The sequence below is a fragment of the Bufo gargarizans genome, chromosome 1 (genome assembly GCF_014858855.1).
Source record: "Bufo gargarizans isolate SCDJY-AF-19 chromosome 1, ASM1485885v1, whole genome shotgun sequence".
NCBI classification, from domain to species: Eukaryota; Metazoa; Chordata; class Amphibia; order Anura; family Bufonidae; genus Bufo; species Bufo gargarizans.
The window spans coordinates 104,869,732-104,886,535 of record NC_058080.1 but is presented as its reverse complement, the minus strand read 5'-3'; the positions used below and the strand labels follow the sequence as shown (position 1 = coordinate 104,886,535).

The window sequence follows — 16,804 nt, the reverse complement described above, 5'->3', positions numbered from 1 at the left end:
CTCGGTTGAAAGACCTAAAATTAACCTGGTACAATGTGACCCCACCGTGTTGGCGATCGCAGCAAACCGCAGGTCAATTCAGACCTGTGGTTTGCTGCGTTTCCAGGTTATTCGGGTCTCTGGTGACCCGACAACCCGTAATAAGACGCTGATCGGTGGTGTGATAATACACCACCAATCACCGTCCTTAGATCCCGAGAGGTGGTAGTCACATGACCTCTCAGGATTGCTTCTGATTGGCTGACTGGGCAAGTGGGCAGAGTGGCAGATTTGAATTGCCGGAGCTTCTCTCCCCGCTCATAAACGTCGTGGAGCAGGGAGAGAGAGGAGCCTCCGACTGCAGAGCCCATAAAGTAAGTTTTTTGTGCCATTTGGCACAAAAAAGAATATTAGGGACAGTGAGGGAGAGGTAGATAAGGCAGGGATAGTAAGAGAGAGTTGGGGGGGAAGTTTTTTTTATTGTGGTTTAGCACCCCAGGGGTGCTGCAGCTTGCAACCTTCCCCCGCCCCCACACACACATTTTTTTGGGCGCAAATGTTTTTTTTTTTTGCATGCGCTGACTGTGGCCGGCACTCTTAGCGTCTGGCCACTATTAGCGCATCGCCCACCCCACTGCTGATCAGCTTTGTACTGCTGATCAGCGCATTTATTTTGTCATTTATTTTTTTACAATTATTTTTTGCACTTTTTGGGGCTTTCAAATTTTTGGGTTATTTTTTTTTCTGTTAAAAATTTAAAAAAGTTTATATATTAGGTTTTGCCACGTTTGTAAGAATCTGCTCTATGAAAATACCCCATTACCTAACCCCGCAGATGAATACTGTCCAAAAAATTAAATAAAAACGGTGCCAAAACCGGTGCCATTTTTTGGCAAATTTTCCCTTTTAATCCATTTTTTCCAGTAACCCTGATTTTGTAGTTTACAGAAACACCCCATATGTGGTCGTAAACTGCTGTATGACCAAACGGCAGGGCGCAGAAGGAAAGGAACGCCATATGGTTTCTGGAAGGTAGATTTTGATGGCCTTTTTTTGGCCACAATGTCCCATTTGAAGAACCCCTGATGCACCACTAGAGTAGAAACTCTATAAAAGTGACCCCATCTAAGAACCTACAGCCCTCAAGGTATTCAAAACTGATTTTACAAACTTTATTAACCCTTTGGATGGAGATGAAATTTCCGAATTTCTATTTTTGGTAACCTTGCCTCAAAAAAATGTAATATAGAGCAACCAAAAATCATATGAACCCTAAAAATATTCCCAACAAAACTGCCACCTTATCCCGTAGTTTCCAAAATGGGGTCACTTTTATGGAGTTTCTACTCTAGGGGTGCCTCCGGGGGGGCTTCAAATGGGACATGGTGAAAAATAACCAGTCCAGCAAAATCTGCCTTCCAAAAACCACATGGTGCTCGTTTCCCTCTATGCCCTGCTGTGTGCCCGTACAGTAGTTTACGACCAGATATGGGGTGTTTATGCAAACTACAGAACCAGGGCAATAAATATTGAGTTTCGTTTGGCTGTTAACCCTTGTTTTGTTACTGGAAAAAATTGATTAAAATTGAAAATTTGCCCCAAAAATTTAAATTCTTACATTTCATCTCCATTTGCCAATAACTCTTGTGGAACACCTAAAGGGTTAACACAGTTTGCAAAATCAGTTTTGAATACCTTGAGGGGTGTAGTTTCTAGAATGGGGTCATTTTTGAGTGGTTTCTATTATGTATGCCTCACAAAGTGACTTCAGACCTGAACTGGTCCTTAAAAAGTGGGTTTTTGAAAATGTCTGAAAAATTTCAAGATTTGCTTCTAAACTTCTAAGGCTACTTTCACACCTACGTTTAGGTGCGGATCCGCACCTATAATGCAAACACTTAAATCCGTTCAGAACGGATCCGTTTTCATTACCATGAACAAAAAATTTTTTTTTTTGTTCATGATAGTGCAAACGGATCCGTTTTGACTTTACATTGAAAGTCAATGGGGGACGGATCCGTTTGAAAATTGAGCCATACTGTGTCAACTTCAAACGGATCAGTCCCCATTGACTTAGGCTACTTTCACACTTGCGTTCAGAGCGGATCTGTCTGAGACGGATCCGCTCATATAATGCAGATGGTGGATCCGTTCAGAACGGATCCGTCTGCATTATATTTAAAAAAAAATTCTAAGTGTCAAAGTAGCCTCAGGCGGATCCGTCCAGACTTTACATTGAAAGTCAATGGGGGACGGATCCGTTTGAAAATTGAGCCATAGTGTGTCATATTCAAACGGATCCGTCCCCATTGACTTACATTGTAAGTCTGGACGGATCCGTTTGCCTCCGCATGGCCAGGCGGACACCCGAAAGCTGCAAGCAGCGTTCAGGTGTCCGCCTGCTGAGCAGAGCGGAGGCTGAACGCTGCCAGACTGATGCATTCTGAGCGGATCCGCATCCACTCAGAATGCATTAGGGCTGGACGAAAGTGTTCGGGGCCTCTTGTTAGAGCCTTTGAACGGAACTCACAAACGGAGCCCCGAACGCTAGTGTGAAAGTAGCCTTACATTGTGAGTCTGGACGGATCCGTTTGCCTCCGCACGGCCAGGCGGACATCCATTCGGGTGTCCGCCTGCTGAGCGGAGGACAAACGGTGCCAGACTGATGCATTCTGAGCGGATCCGCATCCACTCAGAATGCATTAGGGCTGTACGGATCCGTTCGGGGCCGCTTGTGAGAGCCTTCAAACGGAACTCACAAGCGGAGCCCCGAACGCAAGTGTGAAAGTAGCCTTAGCCTTGTAACATCCCCAAAAAATAAAATGGCATTCCCAAAATGATCCAAACATAAGGTAGACATATGGGAAATGTAAAGTAATAACTATTTTTGGAGGTATTACTATGTATTATAGTAGTATATATGAAGTAGAGAAATTGAAACTTTGAAATTTGCTAATGTTTCAACATTTTTGGTAAATTTGGTATTTTTTTATAAATAAAAATGATTATTTTTTTGCTCCCTTTTACCAGTGTCATGAAGTACAATATGTGACAAAAGAAATGATCTCAGAATGGCCTGGTCCTTAAGTTGAAAATGAGCCAGGTCCATAAGGGGTTAAATCTGATATAGACTTTACTCTGCGTGAGACCGCTTTACAGTCCTTGGCTGATAAATTTCACAATCTGATTAAGAAACGTAAACACGGACAGTTTATCAAAGATTGAAAGAATTTAAGGAGCAAAGGACCTACTAATTTAATAATAACTCAAGTCTGGCACGATCTAAAGCCTTTGACTCCGAATCAACTGACTACCAGAGGATTAATAGTAATCGTTCTAGTCACGGTCGGTCAGGCAGACGGGAAGGGGAGGTAGAAGATTGCAGGCATGGGGAAGACAGAGGGGAGGAGGAACTGGTGGAGCACCATTGTATCCCCCTCACCCTCATCTGGACAATCTGTTGTTGCACCCCCCCTCCCTGCTCATCCAATTTTTTAACCAAAGATCCCCTACCTTACCAACTGAGGGACTGGGCAAGGATGGGGGAAGGAACCAATTGAAAAGACAAGAAAAATTAGAGATCGTCAATCTTTCATCATATACATTGAATAATAATGAGTACAACCTCTTACAAAGAGGGCTCTCTTTTTTTCCGACCACCAGGTTTAATACCTTTGCATGGGTCAAGGACTTACATTTGTTTGCTAGGAAACTAAAGTGGCACAAATTTATGAAAAATTCAAATAGACAACTATGTGAACAATTAGGTGTTCAACAGAGCGATCTGCCTGATATACAGATTCTAGCTGATCTCTGGGAGGAAGGGTTGAGAATAGATCACTCGGACAGGACCGATTTACAGAGTTGAGGCCAAAATGTAAAAGATTACCACCTCCTCTGATCATATTGACATCTTTCTGGAAATGGTTATAACCGAAATAGAGAAGATAACGGATCCTCCCGTCCACTATCATAATGCAGTACCTCTAATGATAAGATGGCGGCTCTAATTAATCTGGAAAAAATGGACACCATCATAATTAAGCCAGCAGACAAAGGGGGGAATCTGGTGGTGATGGATACTAACCATTACCGACAGATGTGTCTTGATCTGTTATCTGACAAGAAATGTTATAGGACACTGACCACAGACCCTACTGAATCCTTTTTTTTGCCATAAGTTGTATATGTTCCCCCTTTCTTGCAGCTTGGCCAGTGAGACTCATGTTCCTCCATATCTAGAAGGAACAGGTCATCTTACCATGCTCCTAGTTTAGGGCCATCCTGAGGGCTAGCAGGGACTTCAAGGTTACGGAGTATGAGCCCTCCTACCATCAGGGTCGGCTCATACAGCTAGGAGTCAGGGTCAGATTAGGGATGCAATTAGGAGGTGACCTGCTCCCTAATCCTGTCGTCCTGGTCGAGCAGCCATTAACATCTTCTGGCATTGCACGGCTGAGGGTTTTCCCCATCCTCAGCCGTGACAGTATGCTATCATATGCAAATCTCCTCCTGGGCTGGTGGGAGGATACCTATGTTTTCCAGAAAGTCCAGTATGGTGGACAGAGAAGATAGGGTTTTGGATGCGATTTATTGATAACATTTCCCTTATATGGAAAGGAAATCTTTGTGAACTGAAGGAATTTGTGAATAATTTGAATGTCAACAGTATAGGCCTCTCCTTTACATATGAACATACTAACCATAGATTTACCTTTCTTGATGTGGAATTGACTTCACAAACCGACAGGCTGACAACTACAATATTTAGAAAACCTACGACCACTAATAGTCTGTTGCATTGGTCTAGGTACCATCCCCCGGCGCTCAAGAGGGCATACTTAAAGGTCAGTTCTTAAGGATGAGGAAGAATTGCTCGGATTTGAAGGGATGCCACCATGAATCAAAAAAACTTTGGGAGAGATTCAAAGATAGAGGTAACCCAGAATCTGTCCTACGAGGAGCATTTAAACATGCAAGGGATTAGGACCGAAATGAATTGTTAAATCCTAAAGTTAAACTGCAGGACCAGGATAATAACATCATTCGTATTATCTCTACCTTTGATACAGCAAATAAGGAGATTAGGAATATCCTAAAAGAGTTTTGGCCCATTTCACAAATGGGCCAAAACTCATTGGTGCAATCCTTCCACATCCGAGCATCACTCTCCGCAAAGGGCGAAGCTTGCTGTACCGTCTTGTGCACAGTCATTATTCCAGCCCCAAACAGGCGGGCACATGGCTTGACCATAGGCCTTTAGGAATGTTTAAATGTGGCAGATATAGAGCCTGTAGCTTAATTTCCAATACCAAAATGAATACCTGTTCTACCACTGAACGTAAATATATCATCAAAGATTTTATTAACTGTAGAAGTAAGGGAGTGGAATATCTGTGCCAATGCTCATGTCCAAAGGATTACATAGGAAAAGCATTTAGAGAATTGCGACGAAGAGTGTGTGAACACGTCAATGATGTCATCAAAAGAAACAATACACCAGTGGCTAATGATGTGTTAGAGGTACATGGGGGAAACCTAAGGTCCTCAGGTTCTTGGCATTGGAACTTGTCAAGGAATCACCGAGAAGGGGTGACTGGAATTGACAGATTCTACAAAAGGAATCCGAATGTATATATCATTTAGGATCACTGGCAGATCCGGGAGGGGCAACAGGGCAATTGCCCCCACCCCCGAGCTAATGGCGGCGGTGGGGCACAGGATGATGAGCGCTTCCATTGTGGAAGCGCTCATCTCCATAGTCATCTGTATCGCTGTCCTCAGGACAGCGATACAGATGGCTGTGCTGAGGCAGGGGAATGAGATGCATGTCCCTTTCCCTTGCTCTGATAGGCTTCAGGCACTAGGCCGGCAGCCTATTAGAGGCCGGCGCAGGCGGCGCGATGACGTCATTGCGCTGCCTGAGCCGTACATCGCGGGACACAGGCTGACATGGAGGTAAGTGTTTTGTTTTTTGTTTTTTTATATATATACAATACTTTTACTGGCACATAGGGGGCTTTTATTACTGGCACATGGGGGGGCTGTTATTATTGGCACATGGGGGCTGTTATTACTGGCACATGGGGGGGCTGGTATTACTGGCACATGGGAGGCTGTTATTACTGGCACATGTGGGCAGCTGTTATTACTGGCACATGGGGGGCAGCTGTTATTACTGGCACATGGGGGGCAGCTGTTATTACTGGCACATGGGGGGCAGCTGTTATTTTCTGGCACATGGGTGGCTGTTATTACTGGCACATGGGGGCTGTTATTACTGGCACATGGGGGGCTGTTATTACTGGCACATGGGGGGCTGTTATTACTGGCACATGGGGGGGGCTGTTATTATTGGCACATGGGGGGTGGCTGTTATTACTGACACATGGGGGGGCTGTTATTACTGGCACATGGGGGCGGCTGTTATTACTGGCACATGGGGGGACTGTTATTACTGGCACATGGGGGGACTGTTATTACTGGCTCATGGGGGGGCTGTTATTACTGGCACATGGGGAGGCTGTTATTACTGGAACATGGGGGGCTGCTATTACTGGCACATGGGGGGCTGTTAGTACTGGCAGATGGGGGCATTATTACTGGCACATGATTGGGGAGGGTTGCTCTTGTTTCTGGCACATTATTGGGGGCACTATAAGGGCATCCACTGAGGCCACAAAGAAAGGGTATTTTCTATGGGGGGCTCGGTACAGTAGAATTTTATACTGGGACACATTATGGTGGGTACTATGTGGAAGGGGGGAGAGTAGTTAGAGCCTACAATAACCCAAAAACCGAACCTCACTCCCCAACCTACTGCAACTTGTACAAAAGAAGAGCAAGGATTTAACGAGGTAAAAAAATCTCATTATTTTTATATAAATCACATGATCATTACAGGTGAGACTCAAAAGGGACAGAACTTGGAGACTGGGCCCAGTCTCCATGTTCTGTCACTTTTGAGTCTCACCTGCAATGATCATGTGATTTATATTGAATAAAATGAGATTTTTTTTACCTTGTTAAATCCTTGCTCTTTTTTTGTACAAGAAGGGGGGAGAGTAGTACTATGGGGTCATCTATGGGGGGCACTAAGAAGGGGTATTTTTTACATGCAAATTATGGGGGACACTGATGGCATCTACTGGAGCATTTTATACTGGTAGATTATGGGGGCACTAGGAGGAAGGGGGGAGTGGAGCACTATGGGGCATTTACTGGGGGCAGTATATAGGGGTATTTTATACAGGCACATTATGGGGGCACTATGGGGACATTAGCTCACCTTGGGGCATTACAAGAGGGAATTTTTTGCACTGTCACATTATAAGGAGAATTATTTCTACAGGGGGGCATTATGATGGGCTTTATTACTCCCTCATGGTATGACCCCCTAGTAGCAGCACCAGCCTCTCCCTGCTCTGATATCCCTCTGCCCCTTCTCCAAACCCTTATTATGAAATCTTTCTCATTAGGATAAAACACATCAGCTCCGCCGAGCCCCCCAGCCAAAGTGCTGAAGTGGCGTCAGAGATCACCAAGGGCCAAGCCAAGCAATCGTTAATTTCTAACGATAATTTGTTTTCCCTTAGTCCTAACAGCAGCACAGATGGGGTTAACTGCCCCTGTGGACTGGTAGGACCGGCGGAATTTTAATGAGCCCAAGAACCAATAAACGATCTTCAGCTCCCTGAAAGGGAGGAGATCACCCCCCAGCCCACCGTGTTTTTAACAAGCATAATGTATTTAGGGTGGGATATTTGTGTGCTGCTGTTAGGACTAAGGGAAAACAAATTATCGTTAGAAATTAACGATTCCCTTACGTCCTCAACAGCAGCACAGATGGGGAGATAGCAAGAAGAATCCCCTAGGGAGGGTCCTCATGCCTGGCAGAACTAAGAACAGTCTGCCCAAAAGCCGAAAACTCTGCCATCCTAGCATCTATCCTATAATGGGAGATGAAGGTTGACTCAGAGCTCCAGGAGGCCGCCTTACAGATCAACTCTAAGGGGAGGAGTCTTCTCTCCGCAACCGAGGTGGAGACCGCCCTAGTAGAATGGGCCCTCACAAACTCGGGAGGATCTAAGGATTGGGAGACGAAAGCTTCCAAAATGGCCTCCTTGATCCAGCGACTAATGGTGGCTTTAGACGCTTTACGGCCTTTAGACTTACCGGCAAACAGGATAAGAAGATTCTCATCTTTCCTGAACTCACTAGATCTATCCACATAGATCTGGAGGCATCTTGAAATATCCAGCGGGTCTCTAGCTGGAGTATCAGAGGAGGAGGCTGTAAAAAAAACTGGTAAAGATATTACCTGATTGATGTTCTGGAAAGTAGGCACCTTAGGCCTGAAGTAAGGTAAAAACTTCAGGAGTACTCTATCCTGTAGAAAAATAATGTACGGGTGATTTGCGGAAAAAGCCTGCAATTCAGAAACTCTTTTGGCTGAAGCTATAGCCAGAAGAAAGACCATCTTTAAAGTCAGAAATTTAAAATTTACCTCCTCCAAGGGCTCGAAGGGGGGAGATGCTAGCCCCCTGAGCACTACTGAAAGATCCCACTGGGGGATAGGTTTCAGTATAGTAGGCTTTAGTCTTTCAGCTCCCTTCAGGAAGCGTTTGATGAGTGGGTCCCGAGAATGTGGCCTGTTGAGACAGGCCGAGATGGCATAAACCTGTACCTTCAAGGTAGCTGGAGATAGGCCTCTATCTAATCCATCCTGAAGAAATTGAAGTATCGCAGGAAGGGGCGGATCTGCAGACGCCACCTGTCTGGAATCACACCATGCCTCGAAGATTCTCATGATCCTGGAGTAGGCCTTCTTTGTAGACTCTGCTCGGGAATGCGACAAAGTTCTCAGGACCGACTCGGAAAGCCCTTCTATGTTGGGAAGGGACTGATCAACCTCCAGGCTGTCAGGTTGAACCTGTGCAGATCTGGGCAGAGGTGAGTGTCCCACGACACCAGGGTCTGCTCCGGGGGGAGTCTCCAGTATTGTCCCCGACTCATCTGAATGAGCTGGGTAAACCAGGATCTTCTGGGCCAAAACGGTATGATGGCTATTACCGAGGCCTGATCCTGACGGATTTTCTTCAATACCCTCGGTATCATGGAAAAGGGAGGGAAGATGTAAGCCAGCCTGAACCTCCACGGTATTGACAGAGCATCTATCGCCAGGGGGTTGTCTTCCCTGTAGAGGGAACAGAACCTCATCACCTTGGCGTTGAACCTGGTTGCCATGAGATCCACTTCTGGCATACCCCATCTGTGAACTAGCTGCCTGAAGATCTCCGGATGCAGAGACCACTCCATGGTCGGTAATCATCGACTTAAGCGGTCCGCTATCATATTGAGGGAGCCTCGAATATGAACGGCAGATAGATGGGAAAGGTTCAGCTCTGCCCACCGAAGAATTACCCCGATCTCTGACAGAAGGGGCAATGATCTTGTGCCTCCCTGTTTGTTTATATAGAGGACAGCAGTCATATTGTCTGACTGGACTTTCACTGCTTTGCCCCGGATCTGAGGCGCAAAGTGAAGGAGGGCTAGCCGGATAGCTCGCATCTCGCGAAGATTGGAGGAAAGATGCCGCTCCAGAGGAGACCAAGATCCCTGAATTGGGGATCCGTCCAGGTGAGCGCCCCAGCCTACAAGGGACGCGTCTGTAGTCAATATGACCCAAGCTGGTTGGGTCATAGACTTCCCTGCTGGTAGCTGAAACCACCATCTGAGGGAATTTCGGGTTTGACCGGACAGGGAGCACAGGGAATCTAGCCCCGCAGGGCTGCCGTTCCATAGGTGTAAGACCTCCGACTGAAGAGGACGGAGGTGCCATAACGCCCAAGGGACCGCATCCGCAGCCGCTGACATGAGCCCCAGCATCTTCATGAGAGTCCGGATAGAGACTCGACGAGGGACATAAAGGACCTTTGCCAGGTCCTGAATCCGCGCTCTCCTTTCTGGAGTCAACCGGAGGGACATCTCCACAGAGTCGACCACGAATCCTAAGTAATGGATTGAAGTCGATGGGCTCACATTCGACTTCTGCCAGTTGATAATCCAGCCTAGGCGGAAGAGAAAGGAGACTGCGACCTGAAGATGGTGGGTAAGGATCGGAACTGAAGAGGCTATGAAAAGCCAATCGTCCAGATAAGGAATAATAGTCAGTCCTTGGAGTCTCAAAGCTGCCACCACCGAAACCACCACCTTGGTGAAGATGAGGGGGGCAGAAGAGATTCCGAAGGGAAGCACGGCGAACTGAAAGTGCCTGCAAACCCCTGAGATCTGGACCGCGATCCTGAGGAGTTTCCGGGAAGCGGAATGGATCGGAATGTGAAGGTACGCATCCTTGAGGTCCAGAGTAGCCATGACGTCCCCAGAATTGAGGATATGGCTGACTGACCTTATGGTTTCCATGCGAAACCTTGTTTTCCTTATAAATCGATTGAGGAATCTCAAATCGATGATCATCCGGAGATCTCCAGTCTTCTTGGGAACCAGGAACACTGGTGAATAAATCCCTAGGCCCCTCTCCCCTGCCGGTACCTCCTCCAGGGCTCCCTTGGAAATATAGTCCTGAATGTAAGACTCTAGGACCACCTGTTTGGCAGACCCGAAGCTTCGTGTGGCGATGAATCTCTCTGGGGGGAGAGAGATAAGATCTACCCGGTACCCGCGGAAACTATGTCCTGGACCCAGGGGTCTGCAATCAACCGGCTCCAAGAGTCTTTGAAATGGGTAAGACGGCCCCCCACGGGAATCTGGGGGAGGGGTACGGGAAAATCTAGAGGAGACACTGCAGGGGCAGCAGGGCTTATCCAAGAGCCTCGAGGAGGCCCATAGTCAGGAGGGTTTTGCCTCCCTGGTGGGTTTGCGGGGGCGTCTCGGATATTTACGAGATGGCCCCCCCCAATCTCTGCGCCTAGACTGCTGCCCAGAACGACCTCCGCCCTTCTTTTCCTGTCTGGGGCGTCCCCGAAAGGGCTGCTGGGGGAGGCTCTTCCCTTTTTTATCGGAGAGCCCCTCCATTATTTTGTCCAATTCGGACCCGAATAACCTATCTGGTTCGAAGGGGAGCCCACAAAGGTTAAACTTGGATGCGTTATCCGCAATCCACGGTTTCAGCCAGAGTGGTCTGCGGGCAGCTGAAACTAGGGCCATAGTTTTGGCCGCCAGCTTTAGCTGCATCTGGGAGGAATCAACTAAAAAGTCCATAGCCAGGTTGGCTGACTTGAAGGCTGCCAGGATGTCGTCTCTTGATACGCTCTGGTCCACATCCGTCTGGATTTGATTAAGCCTAGAGCGTAGATAGGTGGCTACCTCAGTGGCCGCAATGGAAGTAGATGCGGAGGCGGCGGCCGCCGCGTAACCCCTCCTAAGGGTGCACTCTGCCCTCCGGTCTAGGGGGTCCTGCAGGCTAGACCCATCGTCTGCAGGGACTAGAGTGCGCCGGGACAACTTGGCTATAGCCATGTCCACCTTGGGAACGGAACCCCACGATTCCACCAAGGGTTTAGCCATCGGGTACATGAGTCTGAATTTTCTGGTAAGCACTGGACCCTTCTCAGGCTTCTTCCACTCTGTGCGCATCACAGAGAGGAGGGTCTCATCCGCTCTAAAGACACGCTGTGTCCGACCGGCGGGATCGGAGGACTCCCCCATGTCAACATCCTGGTCCCCCGACCTGATGGACTTGAGTAACTTCTGCGTCTTTTCTGGAGGAAAAAAGCAAGAAGTAGATTCTTCTTCCTCAGAAGAAGAAGACCCCACTGAACAGGGGGTAGGTCTTTCGACCGGTGCGACCACCTCCATGGGAGTCTGAGAGGGACCTGGTAGCCTCTCATTAAGTAGCTGAACTACTCCCTTGATGGAATCATCCACGTATGTCTTGGTCCATTGGAACATCTCCTGCATCGTGGGTTCCGTGGATGCCGTGCGACAACTCTCACATCTGGAGTAAGGACAGCTGTCAACTAGGGGTGTGTTACATTCGTAACATGCCAAATGCTTCCTCTTGGCCCCAGCCTTCCGCTGATCCTCCTTAGGGGAAGCCATAGTCTGTAATGGAAGAAACAAAACAGGTCATAACACCTACAACATCAGGAGGTGGAGAAAACCAGACCTTAAGGGGGCCCACCAGCACTAGAAGAAATAGAGCTGAAAGAAGAGGAAGTACAAAACCCAAGCAAAGCAATACTGCAGGAATATCACAAAGCACAGGAGAGCTCTGGAGCTAACTTGTGAAAGCAACGCAACCAGAGCACTGACTGATGGGCTCTGGGCGCTTAAAAGGAGGAAACCCCGCCCAATGGGCGGGTTCCTGAAACGAGATCAGCACCACTCCCTTTCTTTTTTTTTTTTGAAAAACCAGAGCCTATACTGGCTCTACCTAAACGAAAAATTGTCTCCCCAGACTAATCCTAAGTCCAGGATGTCATTCTAGGGAGCCAGTTTAAGAAAAGGTGAGTTTTATACATCACCGCATCGCTTCGGAAAACCGGAAGTGACGTAGCGCACCTAAGGCGCGTCACTTCCGGGAAATGGCGGCGCCCATAGCGCCGCACACATGCGGTAACGGAGGAACGGAGCACCGTCTACAGATGATGAAAGAAGAGGGGAGGGGACGCCCCCCTCCCCAACGGTACCCCAGACCGAAATCGCCATGATCAGGCCTAAAATAAAGGCACTGAGATGCATAGAAAGCGAGCTAATCTTTAAGGAGGGAAAAAAGAACCCCTAAGCAATCTTCAGCTCCCAAAGAGGGAGCGACACGCCAGTCCACCTGTCCAGAGGACAGAAAAAAACACGGTGGGCTGGGGGGTGATCTCCTCCCTTTCAGGGAGCTGAAGATCGTTTATTGGTTCTTGGGCTCATTAAAATTCCGCCGGTCCTACCAGTCCACAGGGGCAGTTAACCCCATCTGTGCTGCTGTTGAGGACGTAAGGGAATTGTAAGTTTTCATGTGAAATATGTTTGTTATACACATATAGCATACACTGTGTCACACAATATACAGTATACCTCTACACTGTGCCACACAATATACAATCTACCTCTACACTGTGAAGTCTGTTCTATAAGCACCAGCACCATTGTTTTGTGGCGGACAGAAAATAATCTGGAAGTGCCCCTCCCGAGACCAGGCTCTGGATCCGCCACTGTTTCGGATCCCAATCTCCCCTTGGTCTAAACGAAATATTAACTTTCTTGTGGTTTTTATGATAACATCCTAATAGTGTCTCTGGTGTGGGAGTGGTTTATGTTGGCCTATAGTTTTTCAAATTCATATTGTATGGGGCATATGATCTGGTCATTTATATCAGTGCTCAAAGTGTCATTGAGTATTATGCTGTTGAAATAATAAATAATAATCTTTTGGTAACCCTCAGCAACATTGGGTTTTCCTTATATCTGTAACATCCACTTCATATGTTTTAAATATTTTTCTGGTTTAGGAAAGAAAAAAAGAGAGAGAGGACAGTGCCTCATGTGTGGTACTGCTGACAATATTGATTCATATGCGTATAAAATTAGCTTACCAGAGGTTGTTGTGAGATAGTCACAGCAGCTGTATAGGCTCTTGTATATCCCGACCTGCGAACGGGTGCTTGGCTGCAGCCTGGGTTACTGCCTGCGCCCAAATACGTACGGGTGCTGGAGTGGAAATAAAACTTGCGCCGGATAAAAACGGATGAACCTCTTCTGGGGCGCAGCCAAGGATACCATATAGATGAAGCGTGTAGTTAAAATGGCTTTAATACATTTACGCATTTCAGGGGTGAACTACCCCCTTCATCCGGACAATAAAACCTTTTTATTTTTTTTATTTTTTTTATTGTCCTGATGAAAGGGGTAATTCACCCCTGAAACGCATAGACGTATTAAAGCCATTTTAACTACACGCTTCATCTATATGGTATCCTTGGCTGCTCCCCTGAAGAGGTTCATCCGTTTTTATTCGGCACAAGTTTTATTTTTCTGGTTGTTATACACTTCAAGAGGCCTGATATATATACACACTCTTTTCTTATCATCACATGTATTTGAATCTCTGGTTTAAGGATTCCAACTTTCAATGTGTCATTTTAATGATTTGGTTCAAGGTAATACCAATGCTGTGTAAGGGACTGGGCACCCCCCAAAAAATAGGGCATTGGGCGCATTAGCGTTGCATCACTACTGCATCTCTCGAGATGTCCCACCTATTATGCGCGCTTCCTGCTTGTGGAACGCATGCTGCGTTCCATTGTTTTGAGCGTGACTTTACTTCCTGGTGGAGTGCAGTTGCATTCCACTGACCGGATGTCCGGGATTGGAGCTGCACGTGTATCAGGCGTGCGCTCCATTTCCCGGATGTTCCACAACCCCTTGCACTATAAAGTGGAGGTGCGACCTGATATTGTGTTGGAAATCCATATCGAGGTGGACCATGTCGCTATCACCATGGCAGCTGAACATCCACTGTACACGTGAGCGGTCCTTGTGACCAGCAGTTTTTTTGGATTTCACTTTACCTATTGCGGCCTCTTAAATAGACCCTCAGCAATGTTGTTGAGCACTGTAGGGATACTTTATATACTTAAGGCCATCAATTGAATACATGTACCGTGCTTAGATATGTACCGGGTTTCATATATATATATATATATATATATATATATATATATGTATTGAGCTGAGATATATACCGGGCTCTCAGGCTACATCTTTTTATTTGTCATGAGCTATGAATCAAATATATGTTCCCAGCTTAATTATGCACCGGGCTTAATTGATTGAGGCTTTCTTGAAGATACCTCAGGTAATCTGGCATTGTATACATGTATACCTGAGGGTTTCTCTATTTGTCTTGGGCCAGCTATTAATTTTATGTGTATAGTTTTAAGTATTGATGTCTGAAACTATCAATTGTTTGTCTCACAAATGCGTATTAACTGTCTATGGATTAACATCTACACGGTCTACTGGGTCATTACACAATTTTCTATCAGATTGGGAACTGTTACAATTGATGTTTCTTGAGTTTTAGGCCTGATCACGTGTATTGATTGATGTGTGTGCAAATAGATGTTTTGGATATTTAATGTATTAACAACCATATTTAACTGTATCGTTAGCTTTTTATGGTTTCATTATCAGTTTGTTACTGTGTAGTTTTTTCTGGACCAATTTGTTTAGTACAACTGATGAACCAGTTACTGGGGAAACGCGTCAAGAGTAGTTAGGGCATTGCGAGGGTAAGATAGCGCAGGCACGGGTCCACAGGCCACCCACCATCAGGGTGTTCCTGTGGGTTGAGGCATTAGTTAGGGACATATTAGGGATTCCCCCCCCCCCAGTGCACATTACCCGCCCTCCCCTCTGCATACATTTATATATGTCTGTGTTCTTTTGTTACATCATGATCAGTGTTTGTTACACTTTAGAGGTATATGAAGAGATATAATATTAATGTAGTGATTAAAGGTTACGTTTTAATTCCTAGTTCTCTGTGACTTCTAATGTCGCTGTCACCAGCGGCCAAACAATTGTGCTAAATTTCACAGCGCAAATGTAACACAACAAATGTAGCAGAGGTTGTGTCACTGTCAGCAGCGGTCAAACAATTGCACACAATTTAGCGCAGGTTGTGCTAATAATATATATGGCAGCCAGATAAAACAATAGTCCTTAAAGGGACTTTTGGGTTTCTAACACCTTTCACCAGTAAAACCTGACTAACAAACAAACCAATTCCCGTCCCTACAATCTCTGTCTCTTCTGTTGCAGTTCTCCCTGACTAAGACTGAGCCGAACCATGTGTCAACTGGTGCTATATAGCACCTGATGATGCGTTTAGGCCAGCCAATCACTGTAATGCGAGTAGCCAACATGGCTACGGCAGTACAGTGAGCAACAGTACCTACATGTACGTTAATTGGGTGCATAGCAGCCAACAAACGCGTGGGGAGGAGACTCGAGCATCGAGCTCGAGCACACGCGGTGTTCCTGCCGAACACCGCGATGTGCCGAGCATCGCGATGCTCGAGTAAAAAAGTGTTCTGACGAGCATGCTCGCCCAACACTAGTATGCATCTATTTTAACTAAATTGAATGCTTAGAGATTAATATGATGAGTCTTTCAAATTAAAACAAATAAACTTCTGTACCTGAGCGTAGTGCATCCTTCTGAATACTGTCATAGTCATGCCAGTCCTTTCTTCTGAGGCCATCTGTCCATGTGTACAGTTGAGCATCACTAAGTCCAAGAGAAAATGCCTGTATGGGACAGGAAGACATGTTTGAGATAAGATGCAAAACAGCAGACAAAATATATAATTTATAGAAGATTGAACATACAAAGAGACAGGGGACATAATATTTATATTATGTATTGGCTCAATGTCAGACTTAAACTTGCTTTTATCCCCTTCCCATCATAAACATTTCTCTTATTTATTTATTTATTTATTTTTTTCATTTTATACTCCTTGCATTCCAAAAGCCATCATTTTTCCTTCCTATATCCATATGAGAGATATATATTTTTTTCCATTAAAAGTAGAGATTTTTTCCATTAAAAATCGAAATTGACGAAATGGAATTCGATCAGAATTTCAAGAAAAATTTGATTTGCACCAAATCCGAATGACCTCACGCTTCATTGTAGCGAATAGTGATGATCAAGCATGATCTCGATGCTCGGCACATGGCGGTACTCAACCGACAACCGCAAGTGCTCAAGCGCAATGCTTTAGTGTCCTCCCCGCACATTTCTTAGCTGCTGCGCAGCCAATAAAGGGGCAAGGAGGTACTGGCACACACTGTAATGACGTAGCCA

General features: G+C 46.0%; 1 protein-coding gene across 1 annotated transcript in view; it reads right to left on the bottom strand.

Annotated features, from left to right (window-relative positions):
• Positions 1-16,263, bottom strand: part of GALNTL6 (polypeptide N-acetylgalactosaminyltransferase like 6) — a 1,751,703-nt gene extending 1,735,440 nt beyond the window's left edge. The window contains exon 1 of the mRNA XM_044276251.1: positions 16,134-16,263. Within this exon, the coding sequence (XP_044132186.1) occupies positions 16,134-16,263 (130 nt within the window). The remainder of the gene's footprint in view (positions 1-16,133) is intronic.
• Positions 16,264-16,804: the final 541 nt, after the last annotated feature.